Here is an 18,072-nt window from a genome sequence, read left to right as displayed (position 1 = left end):
TGAACAAGGGCTGGATTGGGCCAGACGTCTCATCACCACCAAATGACAGCAGAGTAACATAAAGTCAAATCCACTGTGTTATTTTGGGAGGTGTATTCACATGCACCGCTTCACACCCACACATGGGTATACGCTTCCTCATTTCGGCTGTTTTATGTTCTTCTACTTATCCTCAGCCTCCACCACCACTATACCACCAGGGTGACCGTGGTCTGTGTTGCCATTATTGAAAGTTCCTCCGTCCTTATTTTTGTCAGCTTTTGCTTGGAAGGCATAAGCAAAGACTGTAGGAGACCCACTCCCCAATAATGGGAATAATATTTTTAAGATGCTGTACTGTATGGCTCTTGTAAGGGGCATTAAAATCGTCTTGTTAAGCTACTGCGACCTCCACCACTTTTCCAAGGGGCATTAAAACCGTCTTGTTAAGCTACTGCGACCTCCACGTCTCTTCCGAGGGGCATTAAAAGCATCTTGTTAAGCTACTGGGACCTCCACGTCTCTTCCAAGGGGCATTAAAACCGTCTTGTCAAGCTACTGTGACCTCCACCACTTTTCCAAGGGGCATTAAAACCGTCTTAAGCTACTGCGACCTCCACGACTCTTCCAACGGGCATTGCATTTCCTCCTAATTTTAGTCAGCTTTTGCTTTTCAATGCATAGGCGAACACTAAGGGAGACCCACTCCCCAATAATGGGTAGAAGGTTTTTAGTACGCTGTAATCCATGTCTGTTTCAAGGGGCATTGCAGTTCCTCATAATTTTTGGAAAGCCTTCCATTCACTGCTTAGGCCAACAGTGCACAGGAGACCCAGTTGTTATAAATGGAAAAAATGGTTTAGTTAAGGCCCTCTGACCTCCATGTCACTTCCAAGGGGCATTGGAGTGCCTCTAAATTTTTGGTAGGCATTGCACTCACTGTATGCCCTATAACTGTGTAGCCGAACCGCTCCTTTTGGTACAGAAACATATCCTACAAGAAATGTGTGGTTGACTGGCCTGATATTGATGTGAATGGTCCCTGTTCCTCCTGCTCTTTCTCCTTTGCCACCACCTCATAAATCATTCATCACCTGAAGCTTTGTTTTAACTGGAGTTATAGAACTGGGATAGTTGCAGGAAAACATCCAGCAATCCTCGGAGGAGGTAGGATATGCGCCAAAACGCTGACTACCTCAGGCCTAGCCGCTACTACATACATGCGCTTGCATTCCAAGAAAACAAAGCAGATGCTAACTTCTATCATCATCATCATGCTCCTCACCTTGGCACTCTCAACTCCCCTGATGGAGAAGCCAGGGCCCACCGGAGGAGTCTGGTTCTCTGGTGGGCTCGTCCAATGCTGCCCTAAAGCAGGCCCGGCTAAGAAAAGTGTGTGGGAAGGTGACAGGAGAAATAGGGGCGGCTGGGGACCGTGTGTGGACACCCCGCCGCCCCCTGGCGGTTGGGGATCGAGTGTGGACACCCGACCGCCGGGCAGCTTGGGACTGAGTATGGATACCTCGCTGCCGAAGCAGCCATGAGGTAGTGGCCAGCTTCGGCCTCCAAACTAAAAGGCCCCATTTCAAGTGAAAGCTAGCAGTATGGTATTGCAGCCTGCGGGTGGGTGGGTGGTTGGCTGCATATTTGCGCTTGCATTGCAAGGAATGGGGGAGGTACAATTGAACACTGCCCTGGGACAAGGACTTGCACGGGGATAGTTGCAAGTCTGCATCTTCTGATGCGTCAAGGATCACTTCTGATGGGCACACTTTTAGGCAGTGACCTGGGAGTCAGAGATGCTTCCAGGGGTCTTCCCCATGCTGTTCCCATGTCTTTTCAGCACTGTATGCATGTGTCACACAGCACATGGCCAGATAAGGTTGTAAAATGTTAAAATGACATTTCCCGGTGAATGGATTTGTCACGGTTGAAAGCAATACAAAAGTGCAAAAACGCATGAAAAATCCTACTTGTGAACATAGCCCAAGGTGTGGAGGAGTATTTTTGTTTTTGATTATTTATTTTACCTTATACACAAGTCTTTACCCTGGAAAGGAAATTCATTAACATATTTCACAGGAAAACCGTTTCAGTTTAGTTTTTGAACGTTTCATTGTGAGCCCGTAAAAGTGGCTTAATACCTCTGACCACGTTGCTGACAGCAGTGACCTGGGGGTCAGAAATGCTTCCAGGGGCGATCCCCATGCTGCCCCCATGTCTTTTGAGCACTGTCACTATCGTTTTGGGCACTTTTTAGGCTTTCTACAGACTGCCGGGTGTGCCGCCGCAAAAATGCTCGGGTCTCTCATAGACTAACATTGGGCTCGTTGCTCGGGTCGAGCACCCGAGTATCACGGTGAGCTCGGCCCGAGCTTCGAGCATTTTAGTACTCTCTCAACACTAGTGTTAGATGAGTATACAGTGTTTTTTATTTCTAAATAAATTATTAAAACCGTGTGGACTTTTATTTCAATAAAGGATTTTTTTTCAGGCCGTGTGTTTATTTCAAAACCTTTACTACGGGGTTAGTAATACCCCCTCCATTACTAACGTGGGCTTCATGTCAGCTGCCAATACAATGCTGACCTGAACCCCAACCCTATTACCCCACTTGCCACTGCACCAGGGCAAGTGGGAAGAGCGAGGCCAAGTGCCACAATTGGCACATCTTATGAATACGCCATTTCTGGGGCGGCTGAGGGCTGATATTATTAGCCTCGGAGGGGGCCAGGATCCATGGCCCCTTCCCTGGCTATTGATATCAGCTCACAGCTGTCTAGCCTTTGCTGGTGACATTTTATAGGGGGACCCTATGTCAGTTTTTTTCTGGGCTCCCCCTGTAATCTAGCCTGTAAATGCTAAGTAAACAGTTGTGAGCTAGTAATAACCAGGGAACATTTTTGGTTAATGGCTCCTTCCCTGGCTACTAATATCAGCACGCAGCGGTCGGCTTTCCATCTGCTGGTTTTGAAAATGATGTGGGAGCCCACGCCATTTTTTTTTATTTAATTCTTAATTATATTTCATTTAATTTATAAGAAATCCCATGCCCACTGTGCGTAAACTGACTCACAGCATGTTAATCTCTGTAGCAGAGACGCAATTGAAATGTCTTTACATGCAGTGGATCCGCATGTACTGACAAAACAAGTGTGGCATTAGAACGCAGCATTTTTGATGCAGTGAAAATACGCTGTGTCCAAACAGCTGCTGGTGGCTGATCGTGGGGATGTAGCGGCTAACCAAACAGCTGTGAGCTATTATTAATTGCCAGGGAACATGTTGGCCTAATGGCCCCTTCCTAGGCTAAAAATAGCAGATCTTAGCTGCCCCAGAAAAGACATGAATGAGAATTAGGGCTAATGGGATTAGGTGTCGCTGACACCAAGCCCTTTGCTCAGTGAAGAGGTGTCAACCAGGCACCCTCAGTACTAAACCTGTAAGTAAAGAGTTAAATAAACACAGAGAATAGAACACTTTATTTGAAATACAACATACACATTCGTTAATCATTTAAATTAACCAATATACTCACCCCATGTTCGATGGTAATCCAAGGGTTAAAGCGATGTCCCACGTTTCTTTTTTCAAATATCTTTATTTAGCTCAAAGGGATTCATTGCTGTACAAAAACGCATCAGAAAAATGCATCAAATCACGGCAAACACGCACGTTTTTTCACAAGCGTTTTTGCTTCAAAGGTGCAAAAACCGTGCAGAAATTTCTGCAATCAAATACTTAACGTGATCACATAGCCTTAAACTACAAAGACATACTGATAGGGAAACTAGATTGTGAGCCCCAATGGGGACAGCAGTGATAATGTCTGTAAAACTGACCTACAAAGCAATCCATAACCTTTCTCCTCTGTACATCTCTGAACTAATCTCCCGATATATTCCCTCACGTAATCTCCGGTCCTCCTTCTCTCCTACACACTTATTCGTTCCTCACCCAATCGCCTCCAAGACTTCTCCCGAATATCCCCCATCCTCTGGAATTCTGTGCCCCAACACTTCCGACTATCCACCACACTCGGATCCTTCAGACAGAACATGAAAACCCATCTCTTTAAGAAAACCTACAGCCTGCCATGACCCCGCTGCCTCCTCAACACCACTGGTGCTGCTGCCTCACCAACACCGGAGCTGCTGCAACCCCCCACCTACTGTCTCCTTCCCCATCATCCTGTAGAATGTAAGCCCTTAAGGGCAGGGTCCTCTTCCCTCTGTACCAGTCTACAATGTTTATTTGTTACTGTAAGTGATATCTTTATTTTGTATTGTAACCCCTTCTCATGTACAGCACCATGGAATCGATGGCGCCAAATAAATAAATAATAATAAAACGCTGTGCAATTAATGACATTAAATAAGTGAGTAAAATAAATAAATCTTGAATCCTATTATTATGAGTGACGTCACTGCGACAGACAAATGAGTGGACCAACGATATTGGGGATATCTAGAACCTAAGCTATGACTGTAAAAGAAAAAAATGTTTCCACATACATCATACAAACCTCCAGTGGGAAAAATCAATGGTAAGTTAAATGATGATCAAACAGCTGGAATCAAACGTATAAATACTTTCAGTAAAAACTAGGTACAAAACAAACATCCGAATACACAATAGCTGGTGACGTCCCGATAACTTTCTGGTTGTTCCTCAGTGTGTCCCCAATGCACTTTTTGCCCCCGAAACCTGTTTAGGGGGGTGATCGGGAAGGTAATCCCCATAATGGATTATTGGACCCATGAAAATCATGGAATAGATTTAGTGATGAGCGCAAGTGCTCGTTACTCGAGTTTGCCTATGGTGCTCGGGTATGAACCGAGTATCGCTGGTGCTCGAGTCCAGGTGGCCGCTTGTTTTTCGGCTGTTAGCCACAAAACGTGGGGATTGCCTGTGTTTTTCAGGCAATCCCTGCATGCTTTGTGGCTAACAGCTGCAAAACATGCGGCCGCAAGAACTCGAAAATTTAGCACCTGCTATACTCTGCATACCCGAACACCCTAGGCAAACTCCAGTGACGAGCACTTGCGCACATTACTAAGTAGATTAACTGAAAATTGGGAGAACGTGATTAGAGAATATATATATATGTTGGTAAAGCTAAATTTCCCATACAATTAAAAGTTCACCTAATGGGATGAATTGGGATAGAAGAACCTGCAGTCAGCTGATGGAAACAGCCTGCGTATTTCTCTATAGTACAGCCGTATATGTACGCAATAATAGGATCCAATGACATGAGGTGATATCCGCCATCTGTCAGGTACAGGCTTGCACGAGGGACGATACCTGACAAGAAAAATTTGATCACGGTCGTGTTTTGTTTTTTTTTCCCCACCCCACGTGTGAGGTAATGGTGTCGTCACGGGACCGGAAGCGTGGAGCGCATATCGCGATAACACACAGCCAGGACTCTTCCTCCTCCCAGCTTGTACGGACGTCGTCCTGCAGCGTCCACATCGGGTGGTAGCAGCGATTGCCGAGTACCTGCTCTCTCTGCCTCGCGTCACCTACAAAAATGAGGGACGCCATTAAGATTTTCGTCGGTAACGTGGAATACCGGACCACGCAGCAGGAGCTGACTGAGCTCTTCGAGAAGTACGGCACAGTGGTGAGCTGCGCCGTCATGAATCAATACGCTTTCGTTCACATGAGGGTGTCGGACCACGCCACGAAGGCGATCGAAGAGCTGAACGGCCACGAGCTGCACGGCAAGAAATTGGTGGTGGAGCTATCGAAGCCCCGACCCCAGAACACCTGGAAGATATTCATAGGCAATGTCGGCACCGACTGCGACGCCTCCGAGCTCCGCAACTTGTTCGAAAAGTATGGGAACGTGATGGAGTGCGATGTGGTGAAAGGTAATAACGACCGGAGGAAGGAAGACGTGTGTGAGGAAACTAAAATGGCCGCCGAGCGCTGGGTGACCTAAGATGGCGGCCGCTAGTGCGCGCTTGTCTGACTGAATCCTGTCGCGTTTGTAGTCGCCTTCTCCCCGCGTTTCTGTAGTGCTGCATCTATTTAACCCCTTCTTGCGTGGCCTGTGCCCCGAAGAAGATGGCTGAAGAACAAGCCCTGTTGTTTCCCTTATTGCTCGATTGACATCAGTCTGTCGTTTAGTCCTCGAGACACGCTTAGGGATGCGTCGACGTTGTGTAACGCGTCCGTATCAAATTCTCGCCATTAATGCAGTTTTCGGAGATGCGTGTAACGTCATTCTGTATGTCAGGACATATTTCGACGTTATGTAATGCGTCCTTATCGTCGTTAATCCAGTTTGCGCGCTATCGTGAGGTGTCGCCTCTGCTTTTCGTTATTGCGATGTGGGAAGCTGCGCCGTTCATTTCCCCATTCACATCTATCATCGCAGTTTCTGCGTTACTACTTCTCCCTGTGAGGTGCGATGGATCAAGAGGTTTCGCCTAAAAACTGTTCCTAACTGATGCAGGGCGAGCAGTAGTCCAATGGTGTAGGTTTAGGGTATGTGCGCACAATGATTATTTTGTGCAGAATTTTTTTGCAGCGTTTCTGCACCTCTTGGTAGCAAAAATTGTGCTGAAATTCCGTTCATTTTTTATGCGTTTTTGCTTGTCTTTGTAAATGCATTCAATAGATAAAACTCACGAAGAGTTGACATGCTGTCGACTAAAACGCACTGCCAATCCTGACAGCAAAATTCCTGATCATGTGCACAGCACTTCAAATTCTCATAGACATTGATGGTATAAGGTTTCCAATGCATTTTTGTGGCCAATTCCACGTAGGGGAAAAAGCGCATCAAAACGCGCCGTGTGCACAGAGCCTTAGTGTCATCCGAAGACTGGCTTCAGCGATAAGGCAATGTTCACACGGTTATCCGAAATGTTCAAAAATGAAGGTGTCCCCCACCCCAAGGGGAAATAACTTCAGGAAGTGGATTTTTTTTTTTTTAAAGGAATTTTTCTTTTCCTGAAGAGGTTTATTTTTTTATTCAACTTTTTTTTTTGCAGTCTTTTGATTGGACAGTTTGGTGCAGCTTTAATTTGGGATCCATTTTGGAGAAGTACCCGCCAGGCTTTTTTTTCAGGATCTCCTAAGGGGGGAAAAAAGGCTATAAAAAAAAAACAAAAAAAAAAAAACCTCGTCGTATGAACAGTAAAGTGGATTTTCCATAGAAATAAATTGGAAGAGTTTTCCAAGGATTTTAAAGCGGTTTTAGGGTATTTTGGAGCAGAAAATCTGGTCGGCGCCATCAGCTGCATCTCTTAAGGCTATGTGCCCACGTTGCGGAAATGAAGCATATTTTTTACGCTTCTCCCTGGCGGGAAAATCGCGTGCGGATTTTACATGCGGTTTTCCCGCCAGGTAGAAGCGTTTGTGAGGCGTCTTTGCAGCATCTTTGCATGCATTTCCGCATGCGGGTTATCAAGCACTTCTCCAAGTGATTTAAGCATCACTTAGAAAAGTGCTTGACAACTTGTTCACACTATATAAATCCATGCAACGGCACGGATTTATATAGTGTGACCAAGTAATAGTTAAAAAAAAAAAAAAGAATCAGAATGGTAAAAAATAAAAAAATAAAGTTTATACTCCCCTTCCGATGCATTCTCTGCCCCGTCCGGAGTCTTGAGCGGCTCACGCTGTTGTGTGCAGGACCTTCGGTGACGTCATTGAGTCATGTGATGGGTCACATGACTCAATGACGTGGCAGGTCCTTCACACAACAGCGCGACGGAGGGAAAACATCAGAAGATAAGTATAAACTTTATTTTATTCTTTTTTTACAGGTTCTTTGGTACCCAGGTCTGGAGGAGAGTCTCCTCTCCTCCAGACTTGGGTACCATCCGCACATTGATTCCGCATGCGAAAACGCAAAATTAATGAACATGCTGCGGATTTTTGACCGCAGCATATACGCTGCGGAAAAATCCGCAGCATGGGCATTGACATTGTGGAATGCCATTGGGGACCATGGGGTGCGGATATACATGCGTTTTACAAGCGTTTACGCTGCGGAAATTCCGCAGCATATACGCTTGTAATCCGCAACGTGGGCACGCAGCCTTACACCAAATGTCACGCGAGGGGGGAAATGTTGCAAAGTGGCACTTTTAAAGAGGTTGTCCACTACTTTTACGTTGATGGCCTAGCCTTAGAAGAGGCCATCAATGTCTAATTGGCTGGGGTCCGACAACTATTATTGGTGCCTGCGGCAGCTAGAAGTACTTACTTGCCGAGGTTGGCCTTTTAGTTGTATTAGCTGCCTCGGGATATTGCACATCCGCATTCCATTGATTTGAATAGGAGGCGGATGTGCAGTGTCACACGGCAGCTGCTACAAGTACACGGCCAATGTCGGCAATTAATTACTTCTGGCCGGTACCGATAATAGCTGATTAGCGGACCTCGGACAATCAGACATTGATGGCCTCTCCTAAGGACAGGCCATCAATTTAAAAGTAGTGGAGAACCACTTGAAGTAATTTTTCATCTTAGATATTCACAGCATGTCTACAGGATATGCTATAGATGCCTCAGAGGTGCGATCTGTAGTTACCTTATCTCAAGCCATTGGGAATGGATAGCTGACCGCACATGCACAGCGCTCTCTTCACTTCTGTGGGGATTCTGAAAATTGCATAGTGATGCGAGATCGCTAAAGTTCCCATATCCTGTGGATACATCGTAAATGTCCGAGAATAGAAAACCCTTATCAAGGCAAACCTGTCTGCAACTTTTACTAACAGCTCTAAAACTGTTTATTCAACAGTGTAGCACTTTAAAACAAAATAACAATTATGAGAAATCACAATTAGTAGGCATTATTAAATGAGGCTGGAAGTGCACTGAGGTGTGATGATGCACTTCTACGTCTCAGTTGGTCTATGTATTCCCTGTTTAGTGCTGCCATCCTCTGGTTGACAGGTTGTTGGATCTATTACATCATGTCGGTATGCAGGAAATGCTTAGTTTGGTCTTCTTACTGTGCCAGTGAAGTACTTTTCCATCTGGGGGCACAGGTATTGCGCATCTGCTGCACATGTGCCTGCCACACCAGTGACCTCTCAATGAACCAGAGGACGATGGCACCAGGCGCTGAAAACTGACAAGTTATATGCACACAATGCGGAAATTCATGCCAAAATCCGCATACGTTTTATCCTTTCCCTGGCAGAAACAACGCATGCGGAATTGTGTTTTTTTTCTGCCAGGGAGAAGCGTTTTAGCTTTTTTGCATGCGTATTTTCAAGCACTTTTCCAAGTGATTTTGAGCATCACTTGGAAAAGGGCTTGACTACTTGGTCACACAATATAAATCCATGCAACTGGCATGGATTTATATTGTGACCATAAAATAGTTTAAAAAAAGGAATTATGGAGTAAAAAATATTCATACTCTCCTTCCGCCGGCTCCCGATGTCCTCCCGGCGACGATGCACTCTCCTCGGCTCCCTGTGGTGATCTGCAAGGACCTTCGGTGTCGTCATTTAGTCAGCTGATGGTCACGCGACCGCTGACGTCAGCGGTCAGGTGATGGTCGTGTGATCATCAGCTGACGATCTGCAAGGACCTTCGGTGTCGTCATTTAGTCAGCTGATGGTCACACGACCATCACCTGACCGTCAGCGGTCGCGTGACCATCAGCTGACTAAATGACGACACCGAAGGTCCTTGCAGATCACCATAGGGAGCCGAGGAGAGTGCATCGTCGCCGGGGGCGCCGGAGAGGTGAGTATGATTATTTTTTATTTTTAACTTAAAAAAAGAATTATGAACTTGTAGGTACAATGGTACCTGGGTCGGATGAGAGTCTCCTCTTCTCCAGACCCGGGTGCCATCCTCGCATACGATCCACATGACTACATGTCGTCATGCGGATGTTATGCGATCCAATGCAAGTCAATGGCGGCGATTTCGCAGCGGAATCGTGCTAGAATTGGTCTTGCTGCTGTTTTTACCGCAATTCGAAATTTCCGCATGATATGGACAGCACATGCGGATTTGCATTGCAGTACATGGCAGACTTATTACAAACGATTTTAATGCATTTTCTTGGCGTAAATCCGCCGCAAAAACTCATTAAATCCGCATTGTGTGCACACAGCCATATGCTGGAAATACATGGACACGCCCCAGTGCACTTGCTGCCTACTTTACATATACCTTCAAAAAGTTGTCTCTCACTGCTGGAAGAACACTTTGGGGTCATAAAGGTATCGATTGTCTATGTAAATTGTTGCTGACAGGTTTGCTGTAAAAAATAAATAAATAAATTATACAGGGTGGTCCAAAAGTAGGTGGAAAGAAAGTGTAATAAGGTTATGAAGGGGGAGATTTATCAAACATTAAATTTCAGCCGCCTGTCTGGATCATCCTCCAATAAACCATGAATTAGACGTGGACAATAAGCTTACCACCCAATAGATTTCAGGATTCGCATGATAGAAGCTCGTGACATTCCCAATTCCAAAGAGGCTCTTCTGATGGACTTTTTTGGACTCTGAACAAATGTTTCAGCAACAAGTTGTTTATTATCTTCTGTACAGACTGTTTTGGGTCGACCAGTTTTTGGAGCATTAAGGATTGAGCCAGTGGCATTGAATTTGGGAGATCTGTGAAACTGGCTCAGTTGCCCTTAGCAACCAATCAGATTTCACCTTTCATTTTCCAAAGAATCTGTGAGGAATGAAAGTGGAATCTGGTTGCTAAGGGCAACTGAGCCAGTTTCATTTTACACCATGTTTGATAAATCTCCCCCTTCATAACCTTATTACACTTTCTATCCACCTACTTTTGGACCACCCTGTATATTTTATTTATGACCTCTTCTCCTTTGTGGTGAAGGTGGAACAATCCCTGGGTAACAAGTTAGTCAACATGTCAGCTTCAATATTAGTTTTCTTTTTTTTTCTCATTCAGCTCGTTCACATCCAAAATGAAAGTGACTAAGGAGGCGATCAACAAACAGGAAGAGATATGAGGCAAACGGATTAATGTGAAATTGGCCAATAAAGCATCAGCAGTGACCGCAGCTCTCATAACAGTCGCTCACATAGTTCTCAGATGCCAGGATGCATCACAGCCGTTCTGTGGCCTATAGTCACAGGAGTATGAAAGCTATGTCCTGAAATCGCCATATAAGCCAACACAAACGCAGTTTGTATCATTTTCTATATTTTCTTATTGGCTTATAGCCAACATCTGTCTGCGGCATTAAATGGTAAATCTCTGTCCACGTTAGTTTTTAATTAGTTTTTTGACGATTAGTAAAACATTTTGCGTTTGTGCACATAGCAAAGACTCCTTAAAGGGGTTGTCCAGTACTATTGAAAATAGGCCAATGTATTTTTTGCATGAAAATAAGTGTCTTTGTAAATACCTTGCGCTGCTGTTACTGCCTGTGAGCGGCGCTATAGCTGGCCACTCACAGGCATCAGGTGACACCCCCCCTCTGATGTCCTAGCAAGTGAGGCGTGACATTAGTGAGGCGGTGGCTGCCCTCGTGTCACACCCTGCATCCACCGCGCGCTTTCCCAATGAATGGGGAGAGAGAGCGCACGCAGTGGATGCTGGGTATGACACTTGGGGTAACCCCACCCACAGCCTGGCATCCACCATGGAACGGAGTGCTGAGTCACACCCGGCTGCAGCCGAACTTGACTTGACATCAGCGGATGTCAGGGCCGGCTGCAGCCAGGGGGGTCACGTGGTGCCTGTGAGCGGTCAGTGATAGCCGCTCACAGGCAGTAATACCAGTGCAAAGTATTTACAAAGAAACGTATTTTCATCATAAAGATCTCATTAAATCATGGCAAATCTGTCATATGAAGCCTTTGACACCTTTAACAAGTGCTTCCCCGATTATGCAGTGTAAACAGCTGCCGATCGATCCCCCAACAAGCGAGCAGAATGTTCATTTGTCTGGTGAAGTAATCTTTCTCAACAGTACATGGCCCTACGTAAACAGGACCCTTACTTAAACAGGACACGTGCTACTGCGAACATTGACAGCCTACGCGCACTGAACGTGCTATTGCTGATCTGGGAACATATTTATTGCAATCTTAATGTCCAAACTGGCTATTGGGTAGTGTACGCCCGGCCTTTGTCTCTACAAACCTGCATTACTGGCTCTGTTGGATGCCTGCATTCTGATGGAAAGAATAGTTTTGTATACTGCGCTGATATTCCCACCAACGCGTCTTATAATGCAGTAAAACCCAATGGCCCCTATTTTGTCAGTGGATCCTGAGTTGTCACCAACGTCTGGTGTGACAGATCTGGCTATGCAGATATGATCAGAGCAACTAGATCTAATGCTGTTTATCATTATACAATTACACTTAACATTGAGTAGGAGGATATTATACAGTCCGACTCCTTAGTTAATTTGGGACTTGCAGATTGTTCACTATAGGTCATTTCTTTAGTATTGTGCATTTTATTTCATTCTCTGAATGGCATTTGATCTACGGCCTGTGACATACATTTGAAAATATTACGGTTTAAGTATTTAATAAATTCTGATGTATAACATTTTTTTTTTTCCTCTCCTTGTATGCTACTTCATCAGATTATGCGTTCGTTCACATGGAAAATGAAAGCGATGCTAGGGAAGCTATCGACAAACTGAATGGCAGAGAAATAAGAGGCAGACGGATTAATGTGGAGATGTCCAGTAAGGCCAATAGGCCTATGGGCGGTAACGATAGCGGTCGCTCACGTAGGTCTTATGAATACCGAGATGCACCGCAGAGCCGTGCAGAGGCATATAACCGCAGGAGAGCAACCGAAGCGACTTATGCGTCCTATGCCCTGAAATCGCCATATGAGCGTTATGGTGGAGATTCTGAGCGATATGATGCTTACGACAGCCGAGTGCGTCCACCTTCCCCAATGTACTATTCGCGAGACAGGAGTCCCCTGCGGAGGTCGCCCACAAGAGCATACTATGAGGAAGCAATGACCTCCAGTGCACTTGCACAGAAGTATCGTACTGCAGCGACAGACTATTCTTCATTGTCATCCGCCTATGGGGTCCAGACTACTCCATCATTGTCGTCCGCCTATAGTAGTCAGACATCGGCGTTGGCTTCTGCCTATGCTGCTCGTGCCGCCGCTGCTGCTGTGAATCAGATGGGATATGAGAGCCAGACAGCTACTTATGGTGCAGACACCGCTACATATAATGCCCAGACAGCTGCAGCTTATCGGCAACAAGTTCCTACTCTAACCACAGGATACGCTGCACAGATTCCTGCCATGGCGGCGTCCTACACAACCCAGACTGCAGCCAACCCTTATGGATCCATTTCCACCACTACTCCCTATGCGTCGGCTACTGCATATCGTCAACAGCAAGGTACCGCCTATGACCCCTCCCAAATCTCTGGCCTCGGGACGCAGGCTGCTTATTCATCCCTTCAGGCTACAAATGATGCGCTCATGTATGAGCGCACCGGTCTTTCACCGCCACGAAGCGCTACCTCAGATGGCTTCAAGAAAGCGTCAGATGCTTATAAAAGGTAAGTAAAATCAAGCGAACTAGGCTGGGTTGAGATTACCATTACATAAGACCCAAAGAGGTGAATCAGTAATGTGTCCATTTTGCCGTTAACAGGGAATGGGCATTTTTGTTTTCTTTTATTAAGCTATCCTAAGCCAAATTGTAACTGTCTTCTAAACCTAGTAATAAGTTAGGAGCCTGCTGCGACATGCTGTAGACTGGATTCACACTAAGACCACGGCCTTGTTATCAGTATTTGGTCAGTATTCGATCAGTATTTTTTTCTCACGAGTGGGAGACAAAAAAACAGGTGAGGAACAATCAGAGAAAAGGTATAATAGAAACAAGTCACCAATTCTGCATTTATCACCCACTCCTGTTTTTGGCTGCCACTTCTGAGAAAAATACTGACCAAATACTGATAGTGGGGCCGTGGCCTTAAACTGGAAAAGGCTTTACACATCATTTGCTATGTAGTCAGGCTAGAACTCTCCTTGGTAATATGAGCAGTACCCCTCCTCCCCGCTGTCCTACACTGCCTCCATCATTTCTCCAATGTCCACAGCAAGACCCCCCTCCACCCCCATAGTCTACCCCCCTCAAACCTGGTTGCCCTACTACTAACTCTTTAGAAGTTAGACCTCCCTAAACCTCCCACACTTTTCTTCCTCACCTCCTGATGTCCATCTGCATTGCTTTTTCTATGGACAGCTGCCTACTGGGTATCTTGTAAAAGTGAGGAAAGTGATAATTTCCTTAAGTGCATTGTTTTAGAAAGTAGTATAAATCCTTTAGGTCTGTAAGGTTAGTGCTTTCAGTATCAAAATAGTACCATGCACCTCTCAGTGAATTGTTGGATTTTGGGACATTTTTTTGCTTAGTATGTTTTAGAGTCTATTATTAGATGAGGGAGGAAGTCATTGTGAAAAATGGTGACATGACCGAAGAGTGCCAAGATAGAAGTTTAAAAAGTTGTTTCACCATCTGTCTGTTCAGTCACAGATAGGAAGTTGTATGTTGACAACCTTTTGTTAGCATCTAATCAGTATTGCTTTGTTAGAAGGCTGCAAGAGTTTCAGATTTTTATTATTTGAGCTTTAACTGCAGTCTAGTGGAAAACATTGAATTGTTCACAACTAGGTGTAGATATCATCTGATGATCACTATTGTAAAACCCTGCTACTGTTTGGTAGTAGTACTGTTTAACTGCATAATATAACTTTCTCTTTAATAGCTTTGGAGGACAAAGGAGCTCGATGTTTCTGATACAGTGCTCCAAATCCCCTTCACACATATAGGTAAATAATTGACTTATCCAATTTACTAATACTATTTATCCAGTAATTAAAGGGTCATTCACAAATAATCCATTAATCTCTGAGATGGGAATATCTGCCTCTATGGTGATTTCAGAAACAGTCAAGCAGGCTGTGCTATGCTCTTTCTATAATTCTTCACTTTTATGAGAGATTTACAAATGGCGTAGCGCAGCCTGCCAAGTTGTTTCCAAAGTCGCCACCTCCTGTGAACAGCACATAATGATTAGATATTCCTGTCTTAGGAAGTTGGAATACCCTTTTAACTTTATACAAATCTTTTTTCTGGTACTATTTCTAAAGTTCTGAATTGGGGGTGGATGGGACGGTGGTGGGGTGATATATTTACATTTTGTGGAGAGATGAAAGATTTAATACAGCGTGAAAAATCAGAGCTTCTGGCTGCCTGCAGCCACCGGTATGAAACTTTTAAGCGCTTACTGCATGCTTTTATTTTTGAGTTTAATACAGATCTAAACAAATCTTTTCCAAGGCTAGAGCGATTGCTTAAAGTTATGGATGAGGAGCATTGAAGTAAATTGTTTACTGGACTTTTCAGTTGGTTATGTGCAGCAGAGGATGTGTGAGCTTGGCTTTACATGTCACTGTGACATCAAGCTGGTGAAGGCTCCATTAATTTATTAACAGTATGTAGTAAGCTCCTCCTAGTGGTAGCTGCAGTCAAGACAGAATTATATCACGATTGTTGTCTTTGTATATGCTGGGAGTTTGGAGCTCTGTAGTAGAAAAAATTAACTCCGCTACCTTACAAAAAATATGTAGGCACTAATCAGCACCTAATTTTGGACCCATTTTAATTAGAAAATAAGCTGAGAGGCTGATAGTTGGTTTTTGTTGTTTTTTTTTAAATGTGACTAACACCAGTTGTCTTGTCAACTGCTGTGCTCGACAAGAGCCTAAAACACTACTCTGGTACAGGAGAACTCTTAATGATATTTAGCAGCAGTGTAAGTACATAGCCTCTGCCCTCTAAATCATGAAAACACCAGCAGTCTCCAAAAAAAGTAGATCAATGGAGACCCCCAGTTTACTGTACCACACACTTGATTAAAGGCAATGCCTGCAGAGATCTGTTGTAGAACTTCTAATCGTTTCAGTCCTCTGTATGCTGTACTTCGTCCTAGTCACAATGCCACGTGTAGTAGCCTCACGACTGGAGCAATGCTGAAAACACATTTAGGCCACATTCAGACCTTCAGTATTTGGTCAGTATTTTACATCAGTATTTGTAAGCCACAATCGGAGGAAAAATATAATAAACACATGCAGCACTTCTGCATTTTTCACCCACTCCTGGTTTTGGCTTACAAATATATATATATATATATTTTTTTTTAATAAAAAAAATATATATATTATACAACTTTTCTAGTTACTACTTGTGTGGTTTACGGTGCATTTTTTTTATTTTCTTTGTAGTGTTAAAAAAACTCCTTTTGTGTTTCGACCGCAGGATCGCCCCTGACCGCCGTTACTCTGAACTATCTGATTATCGCCGTTTAGCACAGAAGCCACAGGATTCCTTCCGTCGATCGCCGCCCAAGGCACAAATGGATTTTCGTCACACAACTGAAACACAATCTGCGGCTTACAATGCGACTTACAATGATTATCTAAGAGCGGCACAAGCACCCAATTATCCGCAACGTCTGTAACAGCATCTCTGGGGCAATGTGTCGGACAAGTGTTTTTAGATTATAGGGTGACAATGTCCCTTAAGTGTACGAAATATTCTAATAAAAAAGTCACTGTTGCCCTTTGCAACCAGTCAGGTTTCAAGCGATCTAATTAGTTTTGATGGGCACTGACATGTTTTGTTACGGCCCTTTCACTTTTTTTTTGTGTACATAACTTCTGTAGTCCAAAAATCTTCTTGTTTCATAACATAAACTAGGTATAGATATGGCATTAAGTCTTTCTTGATCAGTTCTCAATGTTTTTTTTTCTTTTATATGAGGAGAAACATTAACTCACTTTATTTTTACATGTGAGATGAGATATAGGGGGCTTGGGTGTTTTTTGTTACTTCACACAGTTATAAATTCTAAGCACGTGCCTGTTGCTTGACATGGTGTAAAGGAGGAAAAGGTTTGCCACGAAACAGGTGAAAATTGCATACAACTATGCAGAAATGTTTTGATCACAAGAAAATAGTGTTTGAGCCACTTGTTTGATTTCTTTTACATGCCACCTTGTTGCGCAAGACGAAGCCAATTTGTATGTAACAAGAAGTTGACACCTTGAGACCAAACAGCTGTAATAGGAGCCAAATTTGTATTATCTGTGTTGGCCACACACTTTTTTTTATTTTTATGTAAATGTGTTGCGATCCATATATAATTTTAGTGCTAACTGTATTTTCCGTGCCAGACTTGCTGGTCAGTTATTGATTATATACAGCTCTTCTGTTGTATTTTTCCTAAATAAATGCAATTAAACTTTCCATGTTTCATTTCAAATTTATTTACCGTAAATTAACATCCAAGCTTTCCTCTTCAGATCACAGCCACTTTGCCTAAAGTTTAAGCTGGCGATATGCAGACTATTAATGAAGCAGTCTAGAAAATACATATTTTATGGTCCCTGAACCTCTTCACTTGATTATCTTTGGTGTTTTCCAAGTTCTATAAAGTGTACTCGCCTTGTCTGTCTCTTTGAGTTTTATATTGCACATATTTCACCCTGCATTTTCTTCCTCTGTACATCAGCACAGCATCACATGATCTGCTACCTATTAGGCATGAACAAATTGTTACATTTTTCCAAATAAGCTAAGAGACCAAAACTAAACAGTCATGAAAGCGTAACTTGAATTCTTATATCTGTGTGACAGGAGCTGTGTGCTTTTCCTCTGCCCACTTTTTATTTTTTTTATTTTTTAAAAGAGTATGTGTGGTGGTAAGTTTTATAAAAGGAACTTCTGTTAGCTTTGATGGTGAATCCTGGGGGAAAAAAAAACAGGCATTATATATACATGGAGTCACAACAAATTCACATGAACCAACTAAATCGAAGGAATACAAGAGTTTTCAATTGGAAAAGGACAAGAAAATCATGTAATATGAGCTGAAATGTATGGTGTTTAATTCTGTAATAAAAAGAGTTCTATTGTATGTGTTAACAGAAGTGTAAGTTATTCACATACATTAAAGAGTTGGGAATTTTTTTTTACTATTTTTGGATTGAGATTATTCTTAATTATATTCGTAATATGACATAAGAAAGATCCTAGTTACTTACCGGTAACGG

General features: G+C 43.6%; 1 protein-coding gene and 1 long non-coding RNA gene across 6 annotated transcripts; both read left to right on the top strand.

The window, feature by feature from the left end:
* Positions 1-5,353: 5,353 nt before the first annotated feature.
* On the top strand, positions 5,354-17,265 carry LOC141215211 (RNA-binding protein 14-like). Of its 5 annotated transcripts, none has more exons than XM_073665519.1 (4): positions 5,356-5,858; positions 12,554-13,505; positions 14,721-14,784; positions 16,277-16,330. In XM_073665519.1, exons 1-3 carry the CDS (start codon positions 5,516-5,518, stop codon positions 14,782-14,784), a joined length of 1,359 nt encoding a protein of 452 aa, XP_073521620.1. In that variant the 5' UTR covers positions 5,356-5,515; the 3' UTR covers positions 16,277-16,330. The 5 variants fall into 5 exon arrangements, with proteins under 5 accessions (XP_073521619.1, XP_073521622.1, XP_073521623.1 ...); XM_073665520.1 differs by having other exon boundaries at positions 16,243-16,330; XM_073665518.1 differs by lacking the exon at positions 14,721-14,784 and having other exon boundaries at positions 5,354-5,858; positions 16,277-17,265.
* On the top strand, positions 5,865-12,516 carry LOC141215212 (uncharacterized). The gene is made up of 2 exons (XR_012284325.1): positions 5,865-9,398; positions 9,677-12,516. It is a non-coding gene; the product is annotated as an uncharacterized lncRNA (long non-coding RNA).
* Positions 17,266-18,072: the final 807 nt, after the last annotated feature.

The sequence above is a fragment of the Phyllobates terribilis genome, unplaced genomic scaffold, assembly GCF_046119375.1.
Source record: "Phyllobates terribilis strain yellow unplaced genomic scaffold, ASM4611937v1 Scaffold_231__1_contigs__length_3143052, whole genome shotgun sequence".
Taxonomy (NCBI): Eukaryota; Metazoa; Chordata; class Amphibia; order Anura; family Dendrobatidae; genus Phyllobates; species Phyllobates terribilis.
Note: the sequence above shows the minus strand (reverse complement) of the source record. Positions and strands in the feature narration are given on the sequence as shown.

What these genes read in the sequence shown, in the direction of transcription:
- LOC141215211 (XM_073665518.1), top strand. Translation starts at nt 5,516, where the DNA reads ATGAGGGACGCCATTAAGATTTTCGTCGGTAACGTGGAATACCGGACC. An exon ending in GGAGTGCGATGTGGTGAAAG is followed by an intron (nt 5,859 to 12,553) that starts GTAATAACGACC and finishes CTACTTCATCAG; the next exon opens with ATTATGCGTTCGTTCACATG. An exon ending in GCGTCAGATGCTTATAAAAG is followed by an intron (nt 13,506 to 16,276) that starts GTAAGTAAAATC and finishes TTTCGACCGCAG; the next exon opens with GATCGCCCCTGACCGCCGTT.